The sequence below is a fragment of the Moesziomyces antarcticus genome, assembly GCF_000747765.1.
Source record: "Moesziomyces antarcticus DNA, scaffold: scaffold_v10011, strain JCM 10317, whole genome shotgun sequence".
NCBI lineage: Eukaryota > Fungi > Basidiomycota > Ustilaginomycetes > Ustilaginales > Ustilaginaceae > Moesziomyces > Moesziomyces antarcticus.
Window position 1 is genome coordinate 558,414 of NW_014638999.1, and position 26,912 is coordinate 585,325.

The following is a 26,912-nucleotide window of genomic DNA, read 5'->3' on the forward strand; positions in this document are numbered from 1 at the left end:
CCCGGGATGGCACCACTGCGAGGCTGGGATTTCCAATCTTTCCGCAAAGTGCGTGCGGAAAGATGCGGAGAATAGCGGGGTGATAAGATGAGGATCCAGGCTTTGCTTGATCGAGCGTTCGCATGCTTTGCTGCTTCCTCGACCTTGTCCATGCAGTGCTTCTCTCGGCAGGCGGTGAAGCGGGGAGCGGGAGGAGGCAGGAGGCGCGACTTTGAAATTCTTTCCACAGGCAGAAGATGCACAAGTCAAAGAGCGCTAGCCGACACGCGTTGCTGCGCGATAAGGGACGTGAGACCCAGACGCAGAGATAAGGAAGCTGCGGAAGCCTTCCAACCGCCGCCTAAGCCCTTGGCTGTTTGCCGCTCGCGCCACCCTTGATCAGGCCCTGTTGATGGCGGTGCATCGCAGCTCGCTTCCACTGACTTGAGAGCGCACCCAGAAGATAAGCTTGTCCCTACATCTCGACGTCTTCGTGAGACAAGTCCCGCACGACTCCAGATCAGCACCTCTACTCCTTTCACACCAATCAAAGCCCTCGCTCACATCAGCTAGTTGCGTGAGTAATCTCCGCTTTCGCCGCAGCTTCTGTCGCACGACCTTCTCGGCACATTGTTTGCGATAAGCAGCCAATCCGCGACAGTCCTTTCCCCGTCTTTCACCCAGATCTGCTCTTTCTCACGGCAGCGATTCTGGAGCCCCGACTGCTGCGTCAGGTTAACGATCATCTTGCAACGTGGCCACTTTCGGCATCTCGCGCTTTTGATTGTGGCTGGCTTGGTCCCGAGCGCCTCGGCCGTCGAAGCTTCGGCGGCACAAGCAGCCGCCATCTAATCTGGGAGCGGAGATTCGTTGCAGGCATCACAATCAGAAGCATCTGATTGGCTCAGAATGATCCCTCGTCAGTATCATGATCTCATGCCCGAAGATGCCAAGGACATGTCGATTCAGGCTTGATCGATGTCTGCAGATGCTCTAGAGATGTGCTCGACAGGGCAAGGTGAGGACTTGCTTTGTGAGAGACAATTTCGACGGCATGCCCGGGCGTAAGGACCCGCACAGTCAGGCTGAAAAGAAGGAGCTGACTCGGTCCGGTCACCGCCTTATCTTTGCGCACCGTCTCGTGCCAGCAGCCGGCAATGACAAAGGCTCCGGTGCTCTTAGAACGATCATTGCTCATTCTGAGGGCTCGGAGGTCTAGACTTGAAGGCTCAGCCCGCCTGCCCTCGACCGCCGATCGGAACGCCGAAAAGATCCCGCTCCCTTCTTTGCGAGAAGACCATCTTATCTTTCAGCCAGCTGCATCTGAACTTGTTCGCTCTTTCAAGCTTTGAGAACAGGCTCAGAAGGAAAGGAAGGCTTGGCGTTCAAACGGCACCGTCCTGATCCAAGTCGCGGAGCCTTGCGGGTACGCAGGAATCGTCTCCGCATTACTTCGGAACCTCTTCCCTGGACTTCGGCCATCAGCTATATCAAAAGCACCTTTGTCCAACTCTATCCCTCTTTGAGTTCGTTTCCCAGCAACACTAACTCAACTCTCCTGCACGAAGTCCGATACCCCCCTCGTCAACATGACCATCGAGGACGAAAAGGCTTTGCGAGGCGACATGTCGCGTTCGTCGCCCTCGTCATCCAACGCATCCAAGACTGATCTCGAGATCACCGAGGCCATCGCTGCACCTGTCTCAGAGCACGCAGGCATGGCTACGATGCTCCGCATGGGTACCAATACCGGCGGTGTAGTCACCTCGGAAGAATACATGACCGAGGACGAAAAGGCCGCCAAGGCACTCAAGGATTTCGGGTACCACGGCTTCGAATGGTCCTCCCTCTGGCGACCTGCCGAGATCAACCCGCTCAATGGCAAGTCGTACACCTTTCCGATCTTCCGCATTTTCGACGTCTACTCGACGTCGTTCTGGCTGGCAACGCTTGGATTTTTCGTTGCCTTCCTCAGCTGGTTCGCGTTCAGTCCGCTCATGCCCGAGGCAGTCAAGGCCGACCTGAAGCTCACCTCGGTCCAGGTGACGCACTCGAACATGGCCTCGCTTGGAGGCACCGCAATTGTGCGTATCATCGCCGGCCCAGCGTGTGACAGGTTCGGTCCACGAAAGGTCATGGCTGCTCTGCTTGTTCTCGGCGCCATTCCGTCCGGGCTGGCGGCAGTAGTCAAGACCAGCGAGGGGCTGTATGCGGTCCGATTCTTCATCAGCATCCTCGGAGCCACTTTCGTCACGTGTCAGGCTTGGGTGTCGACGTTCTTCGACAAGTCGATCGTGGGAACTGCAAATGCATTCTCGGGAGGATGGGGCAACATGGGCGGTGGTGTGACAACGGCTGCAATGATCGGCCTGTTCGAGCGCTATCGCAAGGCAGGACTGTCGTCGCACCTCGCTTGGCGCGTCTGCTTCCCTACTCTCCCTGTTCCTTGCCTCTTGCTCGTAGCCGCGGCGATTCTCATGTTTGGAAAGGACCACCCCGCGGGCAAGTGGAGTCAGCGACACATGTTCAGCGGCACTGCTGTGGCCATTGCCCAAGGCGAACATGTCGAGCTTGACGCTTCAGAGCGGGCCGAGTATGCCCGTGCAACTGCGGACAACGAAAAGGCTCCTGCCAAGGGGGCGAACTTCCGCGAGGCTGACCCCGCGGATGCAGGCAAGCGCGTTGCGACGGTCGACACTGCGCAATCGGAGCCTCTGACGCTGGCACGACTTGCGGTGATCCTCGCGGACCCGCGTGTGTGGATGTGCATCATGTGCTATCTCCTCACCTTTGGCCTCGAGACTGCCATGGACGCCGCCCTTCCCGGTCTCATCACAACGCTCTTCCAGTCCAAGACTTTCACCGCCATCGACGCCGCATACGCCGCCTCCTTGTACGGCCTCCTCAACCTCTACGCCCGACCCCTCGGTGGCGTCGTCTCTGACATCCTTTATTCCAAGTACGGCCTGCGCGGCCGAGTCATCTGGCTCCTCGCCACCGCCTTCTCCCAAGGCGTGGCCATGATCGGCATGGGAATCTACTGCAACCGCGACCCCACCCTTGGCGGCGTGCTTGCATTCATTTTCCTCATTGGTACTACTGGTTTCCTGGCCAATGGCGCCAACTACGGTATTCCTGCCATCATCTGCCCCTCGGCCATCGGCACCGTCTCGGGTCTTGTTGGCGCCGGAGGCAACTTGGGCGGTCTGCTGTACTTGGGCATCTTCCTTGCAGTGCCCGGTGTGAGGGCCAAGAAGACGCTCGGAACAAAGTTCTGGATCGCAGGCGTCGTCAACGCCGGCGCGGTCCTTCCCTTCTTCCTCGTGCTATTGCCGGGAAAGTATGGAATGTAGGTCAAAATATCACCAGATGCTCCAGACTCAAGGTGAAGGAATAGAATGTCACCGTGCATCGAATCATTTCAGAGGGTCGCAACGCGTGCAGCTCGCCACGATCTGGTCAAAGTTCTCAGTGCCAAGTTGAGCGAGGAATCTGAGCACAAAGGTTCTGTGGACGATGAACTGTGTGAACGGCGGTATTGAGAAACGACTTCTGCGCGCAAACGGAGCAGATGAGCCGCACTGCGCAATCAATCTGAGCTGTGCAAAATTAAGAGCGACGCGAAAGACCGAGTTGAGCGAACGAGCTGCGCTGTGCGGACCAGACCTGCGAGCGATGGATCTGCAAACGAGTCTCTGCGAAACATTGAGCGAACAGAGAGTTGAGCGAGTCAGGAGCTGAGCGGAAGACGAAGCCGAGCGGACGACAGACAAAGTGAAGTGGACGACGGAGTGAAGCGCACGACAGAGTTGAGCGGACGACAGAGCGAAGCAGACGACAAAATTGAGCGTAAAAATAGAGTCGAGCGGACGAGGAGCTGAGCGGAAGAGGAGCTGCGCAAATGGGAGGATCACGAGCCGAGCGAACGACAGATCTGCGAACCACGGAGCGAGCTCAGCAAAGGTATCATGCGAACAAAGGAGCTCGGCAAACGACAAGGCTGAGCGAACCCCAGAATCGAACGGACGACAGGGTTGAGCGTCGAGCTCAGTGTGTGTGCCAGCTTCGCGTATGCGAACGACGAGGAGCTCTAACGCGCTGTGCGAACAAGCTGAGCTCAGCATGCGAGCTGTGCGAGGGGACAAGCTGCGCGGAGCGAACAGAGCGTACGAGCGAGCAAGCTCTGCGAACGAAGACCTGTGCGGATGGAAGGTGCAAGAGTGTGGAACTGTGTGCGCTGCCGGCGAGCGGATCTGCGCGTCCGTCGTCAAACGGATCCAGCGATGCGGACGGGGCTCAAGGACCTGCATAATGTCGGACCCACAGCGAGCTTGAGTGTGATGCCGCAAGGGTCTCCGCTCGATCACAGACACGCGAACCATCACACCAGTAGCTTGAGCTTCGAGCGCAGCGTAGTCAACCCTCACGATCGGTGTGCAGACTCACAGTCAGCGCTCAGCGCTCATCCACGGTGTGTCGGCAGACCGCTTCGCCACGATCCGGTCCGCACTCGTCAGACACGGCACAAAGTATCGCTCCCTCGCTCACAGTTCGCTGCACAGAGCGAGAAACAAAGCTATCCGCACCACATCCCGCACTGACACGCACGCACACAACTTTGGAGAGTCAAGCCTGAATTGAGAGAAATGCACTTCGACACAACAGATCACAACGGAACCGGAACCAGTGAGGATGGAGCGCGAAGTAACCAACGACGGTGGCTCGTAAAGCCATAGAGCCATCGTCACCACTTGCCTCGCGCCCACGACACCTCCTATGTACACAGGGGAGGAGGGGGAGGGAGAGGGGGAATGAAGGAGGAAGCTGCTGCTGCGCTTAGGCAGTGGCGGCGACCTTTGCCTTTGCCTTGTCGGTGATGGGGAGGAACTCGCGCTTCTTGATGGAGCCGGCCCACGGGAGGCGGGTGTTGCCCATGAGGTCGCTGTCGACCTGAGCGGCACAAGCACGGCCCTCCTGGATACCCCACACGATCAGCGACTGACCACGTCGGCAGTCACCAGCCGTGTAGACACGCTCGACGTTGGTCTTGTAGGGCGACTTGCCCTTCTGGTCGTCGGCCTTGATGTTCGAACGGCCGTCCTGCTCAAGACCGAGCGCCGAGATGGCGTCGTTCTCGGGACCCAGGAATCCGAGCGAGAGCAGGCAGAGGTCGCATGGCCAGCGCTTCTCGGAGCCGGGGATCTTGTTCATCTGCCACTTGCCAGACGCGTCAAGCTCCCAGTTGACCTTGATCGTGTTGAGCGCCACGAGCTTGCCCTCGGCGTCCTTCTCGAACGAGGTGGTCGAGATGCAGTACTCGCGCGGGTCGCTGCCCCACTGGGCGGCCACCTCGGCGTGACCGTAGTCCACCTTGAACACACGAGGGAACTGCGGCCAGGGGTTGCCCTTGGCACGCTCGTTGGGCGGCTGCGGCAGCAGCTCAAAGTTGACGATGCTCTTGGCGCCGTGACGGAGCGCGGTAGCCTGAGCGTCGCAACCAGTGTCACCACCGCCAATGACGATGACGTCCTTGCCCTTGGCGCTGAGGTAGTGGCCATCCTGCAGACCAGAGTCGAGGAGCGACTTGGTGTTGGGGGCGAGGAAGTCCATGGCGAAGTGGACACCGTCGGCCTCGCGGCCAGGCACCTTGAGGTCACGCGGCCAGGTGGCGCCGACAGCGTAGACGACGGCGTCGTTCTGCGCGTGCACCTGCTTGGGGTCAACGTCGCGACCAACGTAGGTGCTGGTGACGAAGTTGATGCCCTCGGCGGCCATCAGGTCGACACGACGCTGCACGATGCCCTTGTCGAGCTTCATGTTGGGGATACCGTACATGAGCAGGCCACCGATGCGGTCGGCACGCTCGTACACGGTGACCGAGTGACCAGCCTTGTTCAGCTGGTCGGCACAGGCCATACCAGCGGGACCAGAGCCGATGACGGCGACGGTCTTGCCGGTGCGGATCTTGGGCGGGCGCGGCACCATCCAGCCCTCCTCGAAGCCCTTGTCGATGATGGCGCACTCGACCGACTTGATGCCGACGGGCTGCTCGGTGATGCCGAGCACACAGGCACCCTCGCAAGGAGCAGGGCAGACACGACCAGTGAACTCGGGGAAGTTGTTGGTCATGAGGAGACGGTTGAGCGCATCCTCCCACTGGCCCTTGAAGACGAGGTCGTTCCACTTGGGGATGATGTTGGAGATCGGGCAACCCGTGTCACCCTGGCAGAAAGGCACACCGCAGTCCATGCATCGCGCGGTCTGGTACTTGAGCTCGGCCTCGCTGAGACGAGTCGAGAGCTCCTTGTAGTCCTTGACACGCTTGGCAGGCGTGCGGTAGTGCTCGCCCAGACGCTTGTACTTCATAAAGCCGCGCGTCTTGTCGAGCTTGTTGAGCCTCGCCTTGGCGGTCTCGTCGTCGACCATGGAGTCTTCGACATCGACAACCGCAGGCTCAGCAGGCTTGGCAGCGGGCACCTCGCGAACGTTGTCGGCCGCGTTGTCCTTGGGCTGGTCCTCGGACACGGAGACATCGACCTGGCTGCCGTGGCGCGAAAGAGTGCCGAGCAGGTCGACGTGGCTCGAGCGCTTCTTCTCGACAGCAGCCTTGGCAGCCTCCTCCTCGAGAACGCGCTTGTAGTCGTAGGGCATGACGCGCACGAAGCGAGGAAGGAGGTGGTGGAAGTCGTGCAGCACGTGGTCGGCGACGGTAGAGCCGGTGTAGTGGCGGTGGTTCTCGATGAGGTTGCGCAGCTCCGCAATCTCCTGAGGGTCCTTAACAGGGCCCAGCTCGACCATCTCGGTGTTGCACTTGCTCGAGAAATCGCGGTTCATGTCGAGAACGTACGCGATACCACCCGACATACCAGCAGCGAAGTTGCGACCAGTCGGTCCGAGGATAACCACTCGGCCTCCGGTCATGTACTCGGCTCCATGGTCGCCGACACCCTCGACGACGGCGTGCGCTCCCGAGTTACGCACGGCGAAGCGCTCCGCGGCAATTCCGCGGAAGTAAGCGTGGCCGGTGGTAGCGCCGTACAGGCACGTGTTGCCGACGATAATGTTCTCCTCCGCCTTGAACGACGATACCTTGGGCGGATACACGATCAGACGACCTCCGGACAAGCCTTTTCCGACGTAGTCGTTCGAGTCTCCCTCGAGTTCGAGAGTGATACCGGGAGCCAAGAAGGCACCGAACGACTGACCAGCCGAACCCTTCGCGTTGATGTGGATGGTGTCACGCGGAAGGCCCTCCTCGCCGTACAGCTTGGACACACGGTACGACAGAGTCGCACCGAGGGCTCGGTCGGTGTTGACGACCTCACAGTCAATCTGGACCGGAAGACCCTGCGTGAGGGCAGGCTCGGCTTCGTCGATGAACTTGTTGTCGAGTCGCACGTACAACTTGTGGTCCTGTTGACGAACCTTGTAAGTGGCGGCGCCGGGACGCATCTCGTGGGCGGGCTTGAGGAGCGCCGAGAGGTCGAGGTTGGCAGTCTTGGGTGTGCGGAGGCTGTCGTCGACGCGGAGCAGGTCGGATCGACCAACCATCTCGTTGATGGTACGAAGTCCAAGCTTGGCCATGATCGATCGAAGCTCCTCGGCCAAGTAGTAGAAGAAGTTGATAACAGCCTCGGGCTGTCCAGCGAACTTCTCGCGGAGCTCGGGATCCTGGGTAGCAATGCCGACCGGACAGGTGTTTAGGTGGCACTTCCTCATCATGATGCAGCCTAGAGCGATCAAAGGAGTCGTAGCGAAGCCCCATTCTTCGGCGCCGAGGAGGCAGGCGATGGCGACGTCGCGACCGGTGCGGATCTGGCCGTCGGTCTGGACGGTGACGCGGCCACGGAGGTCGTTGAGGACGAGCGTCTGGTGTGTCTCTGCGAGACCGAGCTCCCAAGGCAGACCGGCGTACTTGATGCCGGTCCATCGCGAGGCACCAGTACCACCGTCGTGACCAGAGATGAGAATGTGGTCGGCCTTGGCCTTGGCGACACCGGAGGCGACGATGCCGACGCCGACCTCGGAGACGAGCTTGACGCTGACGCGGGCGCGCGGGTTGGCGCACTTGAGGTCGTAGATGAGCTGCTTGAGGTCCTCGATCGAGTAGATGTCGTGGTGGGGAGGGGGCGAGATGAGACCGACACCGGCAGTGGAGTGACGAGTGCGGGCGATCGAGGGCGAGACCTTGTGACCGGGCAGCTCACCACCCTCACCGGGCTTGGCACCCTGGGCCATCTTGATCTGCAGCTCGTCCGAGTCGGCGAGGTAGTTGCTCGTGACACCGAAACGGCCGGAGGCGATCTGCTTGATCTTGGAGCGGAGCGAGTCGCCGTTGGGGAGAGGGATGGAACGCTCGGCGTCCTCACCACCCTCACCGGTGTTCGACTTGCCGCCGAGACGGTTCATGGCGATGGCAAGAGCCGAGTGAGCCTCCATGGAGATGGAGCCGTACGACATGGCACCGGTGCAGAAGCGCTGGACGATCTCGGTCCAGGGCTCGACCTGGTCGATGGGGATGGCGCGCGACTTGGTGTAGTCGAACTCGAGCATGCCGCGGAGCGAGGTAGCCTTGACGGCGTTGTGCGAGGCCTTGGAGTAGGCGTCGTAGGCCGACTGGTTTCTCTCACGCGCGGCATCCTGGAGGTGGGCGATGGCCATGGGGTCGTTGATGTGGGCCTCACCACCGTCACGGTAGTGGTACTCACCCGACTCGGGCAGACCAGGGATGGAGACGGTGTCACGCGACGGGTAGCCGCGGTCGTGGAACTCGAGCGCATCCATGGCGAGCAGGGTGAAGTCGGAACCCGAGACACGCGAGGCGGTGCCGGCGAAGCAGCGGTCGACGACGCTGTTGGCGAGACCGAGAGCCTCGAAGATCTGGGCACCCTTGTACGAGGCGAGGGTGGAGATACCCATCTTGGACATGACCTTGAGGATACCATTGTCGACGGCGTGCTTCCAGTTGTCGATGAGCTGCGAGGCCGAGAGGTCGGCCTTGACGAGACCCTCGCGGGAGACCTTCAGGATGGCCTCCATGGCGAGCCAGGGGCAGATGGCATCGGCACCGTAGCCGAGCAGCACGCACATGTGGTGCACCTCGCGAGCCTCGGCGGACTCGATCATGAGGGCGATGCGGCTACGCTCCTTGTTGCGGATGAGGTGGTGGTGGACACCACCGCAAGCGACAAGCGAGGAGATGGCGACGCGGTCGGTGCCGACGGCGCGGTCGGAGAGGATGACGACGCGGTAGCCGTCGCGGATGGCCTGCGAGGTCTCGGAGCAGATGCGGTCGAGGGTGGCCTCGTAGCCGATGATGCCCTCGCCCTTGTCGTAGGTGATGTCGATGGTCTTGGCAGTCCAGTCGGAGTGGACCGAGTCGATCTGCTTGATGGCGTTGAGCTCGTCGACGCTGAGGATGGGCGAAGGGAGGAGCAGGCGGTGGCACTGCTCGGGCTTCATCTCGAGCAAGTTGCCCTCGGGACCGACGTACTGCTCAAGCGACATGACGACCGACTCACGGATGGGGTCGATGGGAGGGTTGGTGACCTGTGCGAAGAGCTGACGGAAGTAGTCGTAGATGACACGGGGAGCGGTGGAGATGCAGGCGAGCGGAGCATCGTTACCCATCGAACCGAGCGCCTCCTTGCCGTCGGCAACCATCGGAAGCATGAGCAGGTTGATCTGCTCGGCGGTGTAACCGAAGGCGAGGAGCTTGGGGTCGGTGCTGAGACGCTCCTGGTCGAGAACGGGAGCGATGGCGTTGCCGGTGTTGCGACGAACGGTGTCGACGATCTCGGGCAGACGGAGCATCTGGTTCTCGAGCCAGGCGGCGAAGTCGGCACGCTGGGCGGTGCTCATCTTGAGCTCGCGGTCCTCGACGACGCGACCCTCGACAGTGTCGACAAGGAGCATCTTACCGGGCTGGAGACGGCCCTTGGCGATGACGGTCTTGGGGTCGATGGTGACGGTGCCGACCTCGGAGGCGCAGATCATGATGTCGTCGTCGGTGATGTAGTAACGGCAAGGACGGAGACCGTTGCGGTCCAGGTTGGCACCGCAGTAGCGACCGTCTGCGAAGGTGAAGAGCGCGGGACCGTCCCAAGGCTCCATGAGACAGGCGGCCCATCGGTAGAAGGCGACCTTCTCGGGCTCCATGTGGCTGCTGGCGCCCTGCCAAGCCTCGGGGATCATCATCATGACGGCCTGGGGCAAGGTGAGGACCTTGTTGATGACGAGGAGCTCGAGCACGTTGTCGAAGGCGGCCGAGTCGGATCCGCCACCCTCGATGATGGGGTAGAGGAGGTCGAGCTCGTCGCCAAAGGTCTCGGATTTGAGGAGGCCCTCGCGAGCACGCATCCAGTTCTTGTTGCCGCGGATGGTGTTGATCTCACCGTTGTGGGCGGCCCATCGCATGGGCTGGGCACGGTCCCAGGAGGGGAAGGTGTTGGTGGAGAATCGCGAGTGGACGAGGGCAAAGTGGGAGGCGTAGTGGACGTTGTTGAGGTCGTAGTAGTAGTTGTACACCTGGACGGGGCTGAGCTGACCCTTGTAGATAATGTTGGTAGGGCTGAGCGAGCAGATGTAGAACCAGTTCTGGAGACCGATGGTGTGGGTGGCGTGCTTGCGGAGGACGTAGAGCTGACGGCCAAAGTACTGCTCGTCGAAGACCTTGGCGGCGTCGGCGGGGGCGGAGCCGGAGCCGTAGTGGTCCTTGAGGACGACGAAGGGCTGCATGATCTTGGGCTCCTTGGACTTGGAGGCAGGGCCGAGGATGGAGTTGTCGACGGGGACGTCACGCCAGCCGAGGACGCGCAGGCCGAGCTTGTCGGCGATGTCGGTGAAGGTCTGGACGTGCTCTGCGCGCGCCTTGTCGTCCTTGGGGTTGAAGAAGAGGTTACCGACGGCGTACTGGCCCTGAGCGGGGAGCTTGACGCCGAGGTCGCGCTCGGACTCGCGGCGGAAGAAGGTGTCGGGGATGCCGGTCATGACACCGGCGCCGTCACCGTCGCGAGCGTCGGCACCGACGGCACCACGGTGAGTCATGTTGCAGAGGAGGAAGCGTGCATCGGAGACGATCTTGTGGGCGGGCTTTCCCTTGATCTGGCACATGAAGCCGACACCGCAGGCGTCCTTCTCGTTGTCCGGGTCGTAGAGGCCCTGGGCAGCGGGCATGGAGCCGGCCCAGAGCGAGGTGGAGCGCTCTACCTCATCGTAGCCGCTGGCCTCGAGGTTGTCGGAGGAGATGGCCTCCTCGTGGACGGGAGCGAGCTCGGCGTTGAGTTGATCAACGAAGCGAGTCTGTTTGGCGTTGGACTTGACGTCGGCGACAGGAGCCATATCAGGCACTCGAGCTTTTGGTGGTGATTGGAAAGGTGGGATGGATACGAGTTGACGAGCTTCGACGGGACGAAGCTTTCTATGAATACGAGATTCCGTTGCTGATGCTTTGCTGGCGGAGGCAGAAGAGATGATGCTGGTTGAGAGAACGTGCGTTGATGGGTATTGATGGCTGATTCTTGCGACAGAATCCCGAAAATGACACGAAGGAAACGTTGAATTAGGCTTGAAGACGGAAAGAGCTCGACCTGTAGTTCCGTTGAAGTGAAGTGTGGATAGTGGTTGGGGTCGACGATTGGGAAACAGACGGTGTGGACAGGGGGTGCGGAAAAGCAACGGATAGATATGAGGTGGGTCAGTTGATTGAGCTCAGTGGCGAGGGAGCGGCGACGCCGGCCAAGAGCCGGGAGAGGCAGAAAGTGGGCACCGCGGCAGGCGGGCTGCCAATTCGAGACAGAGTGTGGCGAGCAGCCAATGAGAGGGCGTGCGAAGCGGCATTGCTGATCTGACTCGGGCAATTTCACGCGGCAGCCCACCGACCAATCCGGAGCCTCGCATTTTGGTGCAGCTGCCACCCGACTGGCACTCAGCCGAGCCGGAGACGAAGGCGCACCCAACGTCCACAAGAGCGCGCGCATGAGCATGAGTGTCAACCCCGGTGGCAACAACCACTGCAGCCCGCACTCAGGCCAGCGCGAGGCTGAGAGAGGCCGACCGACGTGCCAGCTTGTTTTGCCGAGCCGAGGGGAAGCGGCAGCTGAGGCTAAGCAGATGGGGCAATGCCCGGTCTGACGGTAAGCAGGCCCTTTGCCACCATGCAGCCCAACGCTGTCTGTGCAGTCGCACCTCCATCCTGCTGGGATGGGCAGCCGGGAGCGATTGACACGGTGCAGCGCACAAGGGGAAAAAATTTCCCGACGCGAGGCAGCAGCCCGTGCAAAAGATTGACCGCTTCGAATATTATCAAAGCATGGCAGTCTTCGCCGTCTGGGAGCCCGAATTTCGCGCAAGCGAGCTTTCACAGCGCTAAGGAGGAACCCGCCCTTTTCCAAAAATTGGAACAAAAGAAAAGTCGAAATCGACGCGGACCAACGGCGCGGGTCGGTCTCGGATCTAAAGTCGACGCAAACGCAGGCAATGCGGAGCGATGCGCAGCCGAGCGCCTCCCCACCCGCATCCGCGCCGCAAAGTCGCGTTCCCTTGGCCGGCCCCGGTGAGGATAGCAATGATCATTGAGAGCAGCCTGATGGGTGTATGGCTGCTTTTGGCAGTGCAAGGCTCGAAGGAGGCGCTGCTGTGCTTGCGAGGGCTGGGTGCATGGACGGCGGGTCGAGCAGCTGCGGGGCTGCGGGGCTGCGGGGCTGCGAGGCTGCGAGGCTGCGAGGCTGCGAGGCTGCGATGCCAGTCGATTCGAGTTGGTGCTGCTGCCATGTCGATGCGGTACGATGCCACGCCACTCTGTCTCGAGCTGTGATGTAGGGTCGCCACGAGTCCGAACTTACCAAGTGAGAATCGGCTTCGAGTCGTGCAGATCAACGTTTGCGCTTGGAGGTGGTGAGAGAGATGCCTGCGACTGAGGCGATTTTTGGTTTGGGTTGTGGGAGCTATCAAAGGCAGGGTGGCTTAAGTCCTGACTCAAATGGCTTGGTGAAAGTAGAAGAAGGCTTGCTCGTCGTTGGATGCGATGACGACCAGTGAGAAGTGCGGGATGGTGTTGTGGTTGAGATGCAAACAACGAGCGGACGACAAACTAGAGATGCCAATTTCTTCCTGGCGCGGGGGAGGAGGCCACTTCGCGCATTTCACGCCGCAAGCTCAACTTGCTGCTCGTCGGATCAGGCAACTTTTTTTGTCCTCGCGGCCATCTAGTAGCCGCTGGCGAGCGAAGGGCCAACGGAGCGGCGGGATGGCTTGGCAAGGCGCACGATTCCATTGGCCAGCGGAGCTTGCGGAGCGGCGCAGGCCCTCGGGTGCCATCTGGATGCATTCACACAACAACGGCGGGCCCCCACCGCTGCCTGCGCACATCATCTCGCAAAGGCTCGGGGGGCGGGCCAAAGCTGATGCTGCTGCTCCTCCTCCTCCAATCAGATTAGACCCATTTGCATCCGAGCGAAAAGAAACGAAAAAGTGGGGCTGCTCAATCACGTCGCTTTCAACAACGTGCAAGGTACCGCCGCAGATGCACCTCGACAGAAATGCGAGCCTCTCTTCTTTTTCGCCGGGTATACAGCGCAGTGGCGAGGCAAAGTTTTACACTGACGATATTTCAGATGCTCGACAGGCGCCAGAGCAGAGTCCAATTCTGTCGTTCAAGTCGCCCAGCTGCCAACTGCCTATTTTCCGGCGAGAAGAAAGGCGAAAAAAAGGCTAAAGTCGACGCGACGCTCCGCTCTTCTTGATCATGCACCAACTCTAATCGCACCAATCACAGCCCGCCATCGCTTCCCAGGGTCCTCGCATCTTCTGCATCGCAGAGTTGGACAGATCTCGGCCGAGGCCTCGGCGCGGCGTGATTCTCGGCATTCTAAGCCGCCGCGCCAGGCGGTCTTCGCCGGTATGAATGCCTCTCCCTCTCCCCACACTGACAACAATGCAAAGACGCGCCCAAGGCCGGTCCGGCATCATCGAGTCACCCACATGCCTCCCACTTGCTCCGGCGCATCCTCGTCGACACCATCAGCCGGCCCAATGCTGACGCAAATGGGCGCAAGTCTACGCGGTCGTCATCACCCATCGAGTCTCTGTTTGCCCCTTGGCTATGCACGGTCTCGAGACTCGGCGCTGGGTCACGAGCTCTGGGTCACGAGCTCGTTGCTGAGGAGCGACGACTGGGATTCGCTCGATGTGCGTTGATGTCGAACTTTGATCGCGTGTCCAGCACAGGAGATGGAACACTCAGAAGTGCGTGGTCGGATTGGTTACCGCCTGCAGTGCGCCGAGTTGCCGGCCAGGTGGGGTGCGCGTCGGAGAGATTCTCGGCCTTCCCCGTCGCAGCCTCAGCCAGGGGAATTTCGGAACATTCAGAAGAGCCAGGCTGCGAAAAACCCGGTTCTGACCGATCGATAAAGTCGAAAAATCCCATCTCGCCTCCGGGGAGGCGCATTTTTCTCGCCCGAACCGAGTTGAAAATATCGTATTGTTAGATCCACTCCCGCCGCTCACTTTGGTGAAATTTCGCAGCATCCCCGGGTGCTTCTCTTTTTCGCTCTTTTTGGTGCGGCTTTTTCTTTTCTTTTGTGGGCGCGAAATCTTCCGGGCAACTTTCCGGCTGAGAGAGATCAGACCTCATCGGAGCTCTCCGCACAGCCATGTGATCCTAGCAATCCGTCCTCGCCGGCGTCATGAGACCTCACAGACCACGATATCGGCTTCACCGATTCCTGCAGGGTCACGTTCGAGTCAGATGACAACTCGTACCTCAGCTGAAGTCGCTGTATGATCACGAGAGCCTTTCGAACATCGATGACACCCACAGACAAGAGCGAATCTAGGGCACTATTCGGATTCTATGGAAACAACGCAGAGACTGCGTATGGTCGACTGGCAGAGACACGTCAAGCTAGCCGTACGTGGCGAGGCCGAGTTGGGAGTCGCTCGACGGATCATGCGCGGTGGATCATCGACTCGCGGGCGGGGCCGACGCCGATCCACTCGATCTTGACGCCGAGGAACTGCTCGAGGAACTCGACGTAGGCGCGGCAGTTCTCCGGCAGCTCCTCCCACGTCTGGGCCTTGGAGATGTCCTGCTGCCAGCCGGGCAGCGTCTTGTACTGCACCTCCACCTTGGCCAGCACCTCGAGGTCCGCCGGGAAGCTCGGCAGCTCCTTGCCGTCCACAACGTAGCCCACCGCCACCTTGAGCTCCTTGAGCTGGTCCAGCACGTCGAGCTTGGTCAGGTTGAGGCTGGTGTAGCCGTTGATCAGGCACGAGTAGCGCATCATGATCAGGTCCAGCCAGCCGCAGCGGCGTCGGCGCCCCGTCGTCGTGCCGTACTCGGCTCCGACCTCCTGCAGGTGGTGGCCGATCTCCTCGTGCAGCTCCGTGGGGAAGGGTCCCATGCCGACACGCGTGGTGTAGGCTTTCATGACGCCGATCACGTTGCCGATGGCGGTGGGCGGGATACCGAGGCCGGTGAGCACACCGCCGATGGAGGTCGACGAGCTCGTCACGAAGGGGTACGTGCCAAAGTCGATGTCGAGGAAGAGCGCGTTGGCGCCCTCCACCAGCACCTTGCGGTTCTGAGCGAGCGCGGTGTGGATGAAGCTGACGCCGTCGACAATGTGCGGTCGGAGACGCTCGGCGAAGGCACGGTAGCGGGCGATCTCGCCCTCGGTGTCGTACTCAAAGTGTCCGTAACGCTTGAAGCGGCCCTCGACGAGCTTGCGGAACTTGGAGGCGAAGAGCTCCTGGTCGTAGAGGTGGTGGACACGCAGACCGGAGCGCGACGCCTTGGACGAGTAGGCCGGACCGATGCCCTTCTTGGTGGTGCCGATGCTGCTTCCGCCGAGCTCGACCTCCTTGAGGCCGTCGACGACCTGGTGGAAGTCGAACACGAGGTGAGCTCGGTCCGAGATGAAGAGGCGGCCGTCGCAGTTGAGGCCCTTCTTCTGGATGTTGTCCAGCTCGGCGAAGAACGACGGCACGTGCACCACCACGCCGGAGCCGATGAATCCGGCACAGCGCGGGTTGACGAGACCCGAGGGGAGCAGGTGGAAGTCGAACTTGGTCTTGACGCCGTTGACGTCGGCGACGATGGTGTGGCCGGCGTTGTTGCCGCCGGCGCAGCGTGCGCAGACGTCCATCTGGCCGCTGAGCACATCGGCGAGCTTGCCTTTGCCCTCGTCGCCCCACTGGGATCCGAGCAAGACGGTGGCCTTGCCGCCCGTCTTGGAGTCGGAGGGTTTTGGCATCGCAGCCATGATGAATGTGGAGCAGAGAAGGGGGGTTGGAAACGGGTCGTTCCCAACAGGAAACAGGGGTTGGTGATCAATCGATGCCGAGAGATGGAAACCCAGCAAGTCAAGATGCGCCAGCGACGACACTCGACGCTTTTGACGGAGACCCGCCCGCCCGCCAACCCGCACGTGCGATGCGGCGGCTGTCGCTGTACCTGGCGGTGGGCGCTGCGCAGAGGCTGGCTGCATTCTTCGTAGCTCCTCCTTGCTCCGCACCCACCTCGGCGAGCGGGCCGGTCTCTCTCTCTGCCTCTCTCTCATGCCTCTAATTTACCGTCCAAATTGCGCCTGCTTGGCAGCGATGCCCAACTCGCCTGAGCAGAGCCAGGGCAGGGTGACTCCCTGTTTTGAATTTTCTTCCAGCGACATCCTTTTTTCTTCAAATTCAAAAGGAGAGTTCCGCGAGCGTTGAAGGAAAAAAGTGATCTGGCGAATTTCTGCACCAACGGCCCTCCAAAAGCGCAGCGACCAACATACCTCTCGGTCAGGCGGAATGTGTTGCCCCCCCAGCACCTGTAATGGGTGCACCTCCGGAATGAGGTCTCTGCCAAAGCGCGCCCCACAAATGTTAGCCTTTCCGTCGGATGGTTGAGGATCTGCCGTTCAGCGCGCGTCCAGCAGTGGATGCCCGCTCGGCAAGTAAGCCAGTGTGGCGACCCATTGAGTTGGGGATTAATAGCCTTCGGGCTCGAGGGAGTCGGTCGCCCGAGCACCTCACACACTGAACCTCAGCTGCACGTATCCGACGGGGTCCAAGGCGGATAGGGAGCATCTACTTCCTCGTTTGGAGTTGCTTGAAAGCTGCGCATCTGGGATCGCCTCAAACCTTCTTTTTTTTTCTTTTTTTCTTTTTTGTTCTTCCTCTTCTGTATGGTCCCGGATATCAGACTGCGCGGCCTTAAGCTTTTGTGGATGCATGGATTGGTATTTGCAGAGAACGAAAGTACAGGCGAGAGAAGAGCTAGGGTTACGACTCGTCCATGCCATCTGCGGCTGTGGCAGACTGAACGGATGCATCGGAAGCAGCTACCGGTGCGGGCAAGGGCTCCGGTGGCGAGCTCGACTCGTGTTCGGGCGAGCTGCGTGCGGCCGCTTCCGAGGCATCGGCGCCGCCATCGGCCTGTGCGAGTTTCCAGCTGCTTTCAAAGTATCGGTTGGGATGGGTGACGGTTTCGCCTCTGCCATCGAGACCCTGGCCCTTTTTGACGCCCTGCTTTTGGTGCGTGATCTCAAAGATGCGCGTGCATGCGACGTGGTAGTGACCCTGCTTGACCGACGCCAGGATCTCGGACTGCTCCGCGGGGCTGAGGCCGTAGTGCTGCGCCATGGCCGAGGAGAGGTTGGTGGTGGAAAAGTGGCGGAAGGGACATCCGTGCGAGTCTTGCGGACCAGGTTGATCCTGCGTGAGAATGCGCGCACAGCTCTTGGCGGGATAGTTCATCCTCCTACCCTCGAGACCGTAGCCGTGGCGGATGTTGTAGCGGTACTCCTTGTTGAACTTGTCGTCGGTGATGTGCTTGAAGCTTCGACGCCAGAAGACGAGCGCCTCTTCGACGGGCAGACCGAGCTCCTTGAGGAAGAGGTTGTACTGCAGTCGGCCGTAGTGCTTCAGATGGCCCGTGGCGGTGAGGGTGGAGTGGAGATTCTTCATGCAGAGCGGAGCGTGCGTCTTGACGAGCGCATCCACCATGCCTGCCGTGACGGTGGTGGTGCCGTCAGCGGTGATGCTGGAGCCAGTGTAGTCGGTCGAGATGCCGGCTAGGAAGCCCATGCTGAGGTGGGAGAGCACGGGCAGAAGACGGTCATCCTCGTCCAGACGCGGAAGCGCACGTGCGGTCATCTCGAGATCGCGCATGAGGCGCGACTGGAACTCGGCAAGCACGAGACTCGACTGCTCCTTGATGGGCACCCATGCCTGTCCGGCGCGCATGAACACCCTGCGCTTCTCGACGAGATCCGTGACGCGCGTCCAGTCCACCTTGAAGAAGGTCTCGCTGTCAAAGGTGGAGGCCATCTTTGGGTGGGTGGCGACGAGCTGCTCGCGATACTGGTTCTTCTCCTCGTTGGACACCGGGTTCCAGTCGAGGTTGAGCGAGCGCATGAAGCTCTCGCGCTCGGTGGCATCGTCGGTCTCGAAGCGCAGGCGGAAGAGCAGCGACTCTGCCTTGACGAAGCGCCTGCGCAGATCCTCGCTGCGACAGAATGCGAGACGAAGCACAAAGTGGCTGACGTGGTCCTTGAGACGCTCTGCGAGCAGGTCGGCCGTCTTGTTGGCGGTGTTGGCGTTGAGCGGGAGGAGACGCTTGGCGAGCGCGTTGACTGCATCCTTGGTCTCGCCGTAGGTGCGGTTGCGCGCCTGCGACGACTCGATCTCGGCCAGCACCTTGAGGCGGTCGATGGCCCACGACTCAAAGTGCTCGATGGTGACCTCGTGGATGGGCGGAAGCGTGTAAAAGTTGAGACGATGCGGATACCTGGCAAGCGCCTTGTCGGTGTGGTGACGGGCTACGGATCCCGAGCCGGAGGAGCTGGCGTGAGCGCTCACACCGCTGACGTTGCCGAAGCTCGAGGGCACAGCAGGGGGTGCTGCAGTGCGGAACATGGTTGCGGCGGGCGAAGGCGTCGGCGGTGAAGGTGGTGATGGTGGACGAGTAGCAGCTGTCGAGCGGGTCTTGTCTTGCTGCTGTCGGACCAGTGGGTGGTGTGGAGTCCAACACCAAAAAGTCACGACTGCGCTTCGCCCGCCACCGCCAAGGCAACGCGGCGCGTCGCGACTCAATTTGCGCCACGGCTCTCCCGCTTCTCGCCCAAATCGAACATCTCCACCTAACCTGATCGGCCGATCCAGTTTCCGATGCACGCGCCAAAGTGAGCAGCGGCCTCTTTCTGTGCGGAATGCGATTTTGGTCGCTTTGAAGGCCAATGCTTCTTTTTCTCCACCTCGTGCTGCTCTGCTCTTCCCGAACACCACCACATTCGCCTCTTCTTCATCCTACTCCTCCTCCGTCGACAGAGACGACCGATGCGCCTTGAGCGCACTCATCGCACGCCTTACTCTTCGCACCGCACCATGGCTGCCGAAGCTTCGTCGCTCGAGTCTCTGCGCGAGGCCGAGGCCACCTTTCGCCGGTGCGAGCAGGGCCGCATCGCGCTTCCCGAGGTCAAGCAGAGGACATCCGCACGCGATGCCCCCTACCAGCAGCACCGTCTCGACCCTTGGGTCGGCTTCGACAAGTCGCGAACGCTGCCCATCCCCAATGACGTCTTTACCGGCATCAAGAGCGCCAGTCCCACCGCCACGCAGTCGCTCTTCCCTTCCATCCGCAGAGCGTGCATCACCGTCGACAACAAGGTCTATCTGTGGTCCTACCTGGAAGGTCAGGCCGCATTCGAATTCTATTGCGTGCCCGATGATCAGGTGGTGATTGCCGCCAGCGTCGTGCCCGTGCGTCCGGGTGTCTTCGCCGACATCGTGACGCACGTGCTCGTCCTCAGCGTCGGCGCATCGGTCCGCGAGGGCAAGTACGTCAAGGTGCTCGGCCTCTCGTACACTCAGAATGGAACTAGCTCCAAGGTCGAGGTGCTCGAAGCAGGAATGACCGCCAACACGAACGGCGTCATGCTCGACAACATCGTCGGCACAGACGCTGGACGTGTCTTTGCAACCGGCTCCGACAACTGCCTCTACGAGCTCGTCTACCAGCGCAACGAGGGCTGGTTCACCAACAAGTGCTACCTCCGCAACATCACCAGCCCGCGTCTCTCCAATCTCCTGCCGACATTCGTCAAAACAGAAAAGAAGCTTCTCTACATCACCGTCGATAACGCACGCCAGCTCGTCTACACGCTCCGTCAGGGCGACCTGATCGAGGTGTACAGCTTGCCCTCCAAGGACCCTTCGTCAGCACCCGAGAGGCGCGGTCAGACCATTGGTACCTCCGGACAGCAGGGCACCCCACACGCTCGCCACGACGTTGGCTCCATCGTCTGGATCGGCCCCGTAGAGCGCGAGGCTCGATCCAACGTCGTGCTCCTCGCTGTCACCGACCGCGGCTACCGCATCTTCCTCGACAACTTCCAAGGTCGCTCCGAGCCCGCCATCACGGTCCGCGCCCCGCCCGCACTCCAACAACCTCCTGGCGTAGCCGCAGCCGGCTACGGTCAGCCGCAAGTACCACAAGCATACCCAGCGCTGCCACAGCAGCAGCAGCAGCAGCCGACACAAGAGGCAATCACAAGAGCCGTCTCCTCCGTCTTTTACGCCGGCGACGTCTTCATGATGGGCTTCAACTACAACAGCCTCCCGTGCCAGATCTGCGCCATCACTCCCGCGCTCAATGTCAATGCCACCACAACTGGACCTGTCGAGAAGGCCACTTTCATCGACCTCGAGCTCGCGCTTAGCACACCAGTCTTTGCAGAGGCGCCCTCGTCTCATCCGCTGCCACAGATCACCGACAACGGCGAGCTGGTCCGCGCCACCTACGCACAAAATCTGCGTCCGCCACGCAGCTTCCTCGTGCTCGACAATAACGGTCTCACAGAGCTCGTCGAGCGCCGTCCCGTAGACACCCTCAGGGGCTTGCTCGAGTCGGGCGTCGCCGTCAGCAGCGCGGCCATGATGCAGTTCTTTGGCCTGTTCGGATCCATCGAGGCTTGCGAAAGTGCGCTTGCCATCGCCGCGCACAATGCCCAGGTGGCCGCTCCGCGCGTCACGATTGGATCCTCGGGAGGCGTTCCCGCCGGTCTGGCGCAGACCGTCTCGGACGACGTGACCGCGCTCGCTTCCCGCGTCTTCTTCAGCCAGTACGGATCCTGGCCTGCAGACACCACGGTGTCGGCCGCGCTCTCCACACCCCGAACCTCGCGTCACGACGGTTTGGCGCTCTACATCGCATGCATTCTCAAGCGCGTCTGGGACCGCGCCATCATGCCGCCAGAGCCTGCCAACCCGGGAGCAAAGCCTGCAGCTCCTGCAGCGAGCTCGGCGTTGACGTCGTATCGTCCTACCGCCACTACCACGTCGGCAGCAGCCAAGCTGCCGCTGCGCAAGCAGGACTTGGAGGAGACGCTGGTGGATCTGATTCCGCTGCACGACTTTATGCAGCAGAGTGCCAAGCTGTTCGGGCTCGGTGCGTCGTCTGCCAACCGCAGCTTTGTCAACGGCATGGGCTACGACCAAGAACGCGCCGCCAAGCTCGACCAGGAGAGCTTCGGCAGGCTGCGTGCGCTCGTGTCGCGCGCCATGGAGGCGACCAACTTTATGCTCTTCCTCATCGATCACGGACTCAAGCCGCTCATCGACGCGTGCTCGGCCGAAGCAAAGGGCGTGATCGCCAACCTGAGGTTCGGCCAGCTCATCACGTCCGAAGAGGGCAAGCGTGCATCCAAGGAGCTCGTCACCGCGCTCATCGAGGCGCGCATCGGTGCACAGGTCAGCATCGATGCGGTCGCCGATGCGCTCCAGGCAAGGTGCGGCAGCTTCTGCTCGGCAGACGATGTTCGCCAGTACAAGGCGACCGAGTGCATCCGACGCGCCAAGGAGACGCGCTCGGAACAGGACAAGATGGACAACCTGCGCATGAGCCAAAAGCTGCTCGCCAAGGGAGCCAGCCAGCTCTCGCCCGACAAACTGCGCGGAGTCTGCGAGGACTATCGCGCGCTCGGCTTTGCGACGGGCGCCATCGAGCTCGCGTTGCAGTGCGCGGCCGAGTGGGATCCGGCGGGCACGGCGGCTTCGTACGTCGCCGAGGGCAGTCCCGAGGGGCCGGAGCACCGGGCGCGCCGAGAGGTGGAGGAGCGCCTCAAGAAGGCGTACGAGCTCGTGTTCGAGACGCTGCAGCAGCTCGATGAACGGCTGGACGCGGCGTACAACCTCGGCGGCGACGAGGCGCAGGTGAGGCTGGCGATCAGCACGCGCGACAAGGCACGCAGCGAGGCGTATGCGCGCGCCGAGGCGTCGCAGGACGTGCTGTTCCACGAGAGCATGTACGCCTGGCTGATCGAGCGCAAGATGACCGACCAGCTGCTCTCGATGCACACGCCCTACCTCGAGCAGTACCTGGTGCAGCGTCCGCCGGGCGCACGCGGTCAGGACGCCAACTTTTTGCGAACGCTGCGCAACTTGCTCTGGCAGTTCTACGTGCGCCATGGCGAGTACTTTGCGGCGGCGCAGGTGCTGGACGCGCTCGCGCACAGCAAGGAGTTTGGGCTGGATCTGCGCGAGAGGATCGAGTATCTGGCGCTGGCGGTGGGCAATGCCAAGTCGGTGTCGCCGTCGAACGTCGAGGCGAACGAGGTGGTGAGCTTCCTGGCGCAGGCCGAGGACTCGCTCGAGGTGGCGCAGATCCAGGCGCGCGTGCTGCAGGCGTTGCAGCAGATGGGCGCCGACGATGTGGATGCCGAGCGCGGCGCGCTGCTGGCGGACTCGGTCGAGTGGCTCAACGAGGAGCTGCTGGATCTGTCGACGCTGTACAAGAATCTCGCCGAGCCTTTCGAGCTGCTCGAGGAGCAGTTGGCCATGATTGCTTCTGCAGAGCTCAACGATGTTGGGCTCGTGTCGGAGATTTGGATTGCGCTCATTGCCAAGCAGCACGCACGCAGTCGGGCCGACGAGGCGTACAAGGCGATTTCGGCGCTGACCGTCGAGCTCTTCACGCGTCTGGACCGCAGCGAGGTTGCGTGTCCGATTGACAATGTCTTCGATCTGCTGCTGCGGTACGGATTCGAGCAGACGCGCGAGGCGGGTGCGACGAGGCAAGAAAGCATCCCTGCCGGCTTTTCACGTCGAACCAACGACGACGGCGATGCGGGCGCCGCCAGTATCCCGGACGGATGGGCGAGTCAGACTGTGCTGCGCGCCACGGGTGCGCCCGAGTTGATCCTCGACATTCTCGAGTCTGCGCTGGCCACCAGTCCGCAGCCGTGGAACACGCCGGCGGGACAGACGTTCCTGCAGACCGAGCTGGTCGAGTTTGCACGCACCCGGATCGAGCTCTCCACGCGCGCCACTGCCTCGGTTGCTGCGAGCAAGCTGGGACCCGCCGGCTTTGCGGCTGAGCTCGTTACGCTGAGCCCAGCGACTGTCCAGCGCCTGTTTGCGATTCTCAATGCACTCATCCTCAAGACGGCTCACCAGCACGCCTCGGCGCACATCGCCGACACGGCCCGATCCGCACTCGACCTGCTCAAGCTCTACTACTGAGCAGGCCTCCCCCTTTCCGCCCTCCACTGAGCACAACATCTGCGGAGCTTTCATAAAAAACAAGACATTTCCCGCATTTTCCGAGGCGACTGGACCAGACTGTGCACGATCCGTGAGCTGCGTGACGTGAGAAGGAAAAAAGGACTCGAATGGCATATTACAGTCGGGATGAAAGGGGAAAAAGGAGGATGAAGCGTGAACCTGAGCATTGAAGCTAGTTGACACCAATCACGGAAATCTAGCGGTATCGGTGGATCTCGGTGCGGTCACGGCCACGCATCCAGTCGGGCTCGGTGCCCGGGTAGTAGATGTCGGTCCAGAGGGTCTCCTCCTTTGGCTGTGGGGACTGCTTTGCCTCCTCGACGGCCTGGTCGACCTCCTCCTTTGCGGCCTTGTCGATCTTCTTGAGCTCGGCCTCCTCGACGATGCCCCAGTCGAGCATGCGCGTCTTGAGGCCCTGGATGGGGTCGCTGGAGGAGCGCATGGTCTGGATCTCGTCGCGCGTGCGGTAGGTGGTGCCGGGGTCGGAGAGCGAGTGGCCACCGTAGCGGTAGGTGACGAGCTCCATGAGCAGCGGGCCGTTGCCGCCGAGCGTGAACTCCGAGGCGTGCTTGGTGGCGGCGGCGACGGCGAGGACGTCCATGGCGTTGACCTGGATACCGGGGATCACGTCGCCACGGGTGTAGTACTGGGTGTTCATCGAGGAGCGCTCGGCGGAGGTGCCCATGCCGTACTTGTTGTTCTCGCAGACAAAGACGCAGGGGAGGTCCCAGAGCTTGGCCATGTTGTAGGCCTCGAAGACCTGACCCTGGTTGGAGGCACCGTCACCGTACATGGCAAAGGTGGCGTCGTTGGTGTTGAGGTACTGCTGGGCAAAGGCGATACCGGCGCCGACGGGCACCTGTGCGCCGACGATACCGTTGCCGCCGAAGAAGGTGGGGGTGAACATGTGCATGGATCCACCCTTGCCCTTGGAGATACCGGCCTCGCGACCAAAGAGCTCTGCGATGACCGACTTGATGGTGCCGCCCTTCTGGACGGTGAAGGGGTGGCATCGGTAGGCGGTGATGAGCTTGTCCGAGGGCTTCATACCGGCCTCCATGCCGACGGCGACGGCCTCCTGACCGATGGCCAAGTGGCAGAAACCGCGGATGAGCTTCTGCTTGTAGAGCTGGTCGGCGGCCATCTCCATGCGGCGCATCTTGACCATCTCGGCGTAGAGGTGGATGAGCTCGTCCTTGGAGGTCTCCCACTCGAGCTTGGGCACGTCGAACTTGTAGCCCTTGAACGAGTCCTCGTTGAGGTCCACCTTGAACTTTTCGGACTTGGAGGCGGGCACCTCCTGTGCGGGGCGCGAGGCCTCGGCGGTGAGCGAGACGAAGCGCGACGACGAGGGGATGGCGTTGCGCGAGAGGGCGGGGATGGCGTTAGCCTTGCCCGCCGAGCGCAGCAGGTTGCGGGAGAACGAAGCCATCGTGATGTGAGCAGCGGATGCCGACGACGACGACGAGGGGGGGGGGAGGGGTATGGTAGCGGATACGAAGGGAGAAGCGACCGAGGTAGAAGCGATGTTGGCGGGAGCGGCAGCAGCAAGCAGCAACAGCAGCAGCCAGTCGAAGAGGGCCCGCGCTCTCAAGGTGCGGTCGGTGGGTTGCCAAAAAATTGGGTCGGCTCCTTCTCTCTCTCTCTCTCTCTCTGGCTCGCTCGCCCACTGCGATCCCACGAGATGCGCACCCTGCTCTGCACAGTCTCGACAAAGATTTCGCCGTTGCGCACCTGCAGAGCAGAGCTTCGCGCAAAGCCACCCTCTCTTTCTCTCTCTCTCTTGTGGGCACCGTGTCGCGCGTGTCTCCCCCGACTGGCTCGAATTTCCCAACTTTTTCTTCGCTCTGGCTCTGCTGGGCCGTGTTTCTTTTTTTTTTCTTCGCGCTCGCTGACCCTGGACCGATTTTTTTTGCCCGACATTTGACCGATGGAGTTTCGCTTAGGCGCTGCGCCTGCTTTGACCCCCTCTCTCTCTCTGCGATGAGGCGGGCGGTATCGATCCGAGGCTGACCCTGACCGCTGCGGCTCACTCCGCTGGCCACGCCCACCCTCCATCGATAGATCTCGCAAAGCTCCGTGTGCCTTTCATATGCCTTCTGCTACGAGTGTCGCACCCTTCAAAGTGCTTTGTCCATCAAATGACGGAGAGACATTGCTAGTATTGGAACAGACTGGTCCATGTTGCTTGCATGGCCGTAAAAGTGTGTCTTCAGTGGGCAAAAAGGCGCGACCGAGATTTCGCCGGGCCATGCCTCGAAGTGGCAGCAGTTTGCAGAAGTTGGGGCAGGGCACGCGTCGGCTTGTGGCTGCCCCAACTCCCAGTTGCGCGAATTTCAGCAAGAATATGTGAGATCGAAGAATCTCGATCACATTATTCTACCTAACATCTTCATGGATTTTTTGCGCAAATTTGCCGGAGCAACGCAGGAAAAATCCGCTCGAGGACGGAAGCTTTGCGCTGAAAAGTTGCACCTCCTGCACCTTCTTGCTCCTTCCTTTCTCACCACATCCGACCATGTCATGGCCCCAGCATCCGCTCAGCAATTGCAAGGGCATTTCGATCCCGCACGCCTGTGCACACACCGCCTGTGACACGCGCGCCACTAACCACCCTTGCTTTCATCTCGGACAGCTTTCAGACCCGCACCTCGCGCCATCGAGCCGCGACGATCTGCCGCCCAACCTTTTGCCGTTGGCTGCCTACGCTTTTCTCCTTTGCCTCGAACGCCGGATCGCATCATTATGATGAATACCAAATACATAGAGTCAAGCACGGTCTGGTCGTGGTCCCAACGTGGAAGCGACCATCTGGCGATAACCTATTTTGTTTCTCTCTGACACAAGATGCGATCGCGTTCGAGGCACAAAAAGAAAAGCACGGCAACGCGACGGCACGAGGTTCGGAGCAGATCGACGAGATTGCGGTGGTCTGCCTCGGACATACGCCCAGGCTGGGTTTGTAGATCAATTGCAAAGCTGGACTGACGAGGCATCCGCTATGATGCGCTCGTGCGGCCCAGCTGTGAGAATAGCGCCGCCACCGAAATGAGAAAAAATAATGCCGTTACATCTGCCCTTGTCTGTGCTTTCGTTCAGCGAGTTGCTTGCCCTGGTGCCATGGGAGATGGTTGGCTTGATGTGAGCACAGGTGAGTGACAAGTCGTATGAAATCGAAAAAGCTTGAGAATGTTCGAGCCTACTAACTAACATTACTCAATTTTTGGCGGGTGTCGGCTCCGACTCGGATGGTTCACGCGGCTGCCCAAGTGCTCGCGCCTTCATCTCTAATCCTGCTCGCCGTCTACCATTGCCGACTCCTTGCACCGCACAGCAACGTAAGCAAGCGCCTCTCTTTTCCCACTCTCAACGAAGGCGCACACTCACGA

General features: G+C 61.0%; 8 protein-coding genes across 8 annotated transcripts; 2 read left to right on the forward strand and 6 right to left on the reverse strand.

Annotated features, from left to right (window-relative positions):
- Nucleotides 1-1,033: 1,033 nt before the first annotated feature.
- Nucleotides 1,034-3,332, forward strand: PAN0_011c4378 (nitrate/nitrite porter; the record flags this gene model as incomplete). The annotated part of the gene is made up of 2 exons (XM_014800348.1): nucleotides 1,034-1,192; nucleotides 1,548-3,332. 2 exons carry the CDS (start codon nucleotides 1,034-1,036, stop codon nucleotides 3,330-3,332), a joined length of 1,944 nt encoding a protein of 647 aa, XP_014655834.1.
- Nucleotides 3,333-3,588: 256 nt separating this feature from the next.
- PAN0_011d4379 (uncharacterized protein) lies at nucleotides 3,589-4,289 on the reverse strand (the record flags this gene model as incomplete). Its single annotated transcript, XM_014800349.1, has 2 exons — nucleotides 3,589-3,674; nucleotides 3,782-4,289. The coding sequence occupies 2 exons, from the start codon at nucleotides 4,287-4,289 to the stop codon at nucleotides 3,589-3,591; spliced, it is 594 nt and encodes a 197-aa protein (XP_014655835.1).
- A 526-nt stretch (nucleotides 4,290-4,815) lies between these two features.
- Nucleotides 4,816-11,319, reverse strand: PAN0_011d4380 (glutamate synthase; the record flags this gene model as incomplete). The annotated part of the gene is made up of 1 exon (XM_014800350.1): nucleotides 4,816-11,319. The coding sequence occupies one exon, from the start codon at nucleotides 11,317-11,319 to the stop codon at nucleotides 4,816-4,818; it is 6,504 nt and encodes a 2,167-aa protein (XP_014655836.1).
- A 1,113-nt stretch (nucleotides 11,320-12,432) lies between these two features.
- Nucleotides 12,433-12,750, reverse strand: PAN0_011d4381 (uncharacterized protein; the record flags this gene model as incomplete). Its single annotated transcript, XM_014800351.1, has 1 exon — nucleotides 12,433-12,750. The coding sequence occupies one exon, from the start codon at nucleotides 12,748-12,750 to the stop codon at nucleotides 12,433-12,435; it is 318 nt and encodes a 105-aa protein (XP_014655837.1).
- Nucleotides 12,751-14,924: 2,174 nt separating this feature from the next.
- On the reverse strand, nucleotides 14,925-16,241 carry PAN0_011d4382 (adenylosuccinate synthetase; the record flags this gene model as incomplete). The annotated part of the gene is made up of 1 exon (XM_014800352.1): nucleotides 14,925-16,241. The coding sequence occupies one exon, from the start codon at nucleotides 16,239-16,241 to the stop codon at nucleotides 14,925-14,927; it is 1,317 nt and encodes a 438-aa protein (XP_014655838.1).
- A 1,003-nt stretch (nucleotides 16,242-17,244) lies between these two features.
- PAN0_011d4383 (DNA primase, large subunit) lies at nucleotides 17,245-18,879 on the reverse strand (the record flags this gene model as incomplete). Its single annotated transcript, XM_014800353.1, has 1 exon — nucleotides 17,245-18,879. One exon carries the CDS (start codon nucleotides 18,877-18,879, stop codon nucleotides 17,245-17,247), a length of 1,635 nt encoding a protein of 544 aa, XP_014655839.1.
- Nucleotides 18,880-19,347: 468 nt separating this feature from the next.
- Nucleotides 19,348-23,481, forward strand: PAN0_011c4384 (nucleoporin-domain-containing protein; the record flags this gene model as incomplete). Its single annotated transcript, XM_014800354.1, has 1 exon — nucleotides 19,348-23,481. One exon carries the CDS (start codon nucleotides 19,348-19,350, stop codon nucleotides 23,479-23,481), a length of 4,134 nt encoding a protein of 1,377 aa, XP_014655840.1.
- Nucleotides 23,482-23,719: 238 nt separating this feature from the next.
- PAN0_011d4385 (pyruvate dehydrogenase E1 component subunit alpha) lies at nucleotides 23,720-24,955 on the reverse strand (the record flags this gene model as incomplete). The annotated part of the gene is made up of 1 exon (XM_014800355.1): nucleotides 23,720-24,955. One exon carries the CDS (start codon nucleotides 24,953-24,955, stop codon nucleotides 23,720-23,722), a length of 1,236 nt encoding a protein of 411 aa, XP_014655841.1.
- Nucleotides 24,956-26,912: the final 1,957 nt, after the last annotated feature.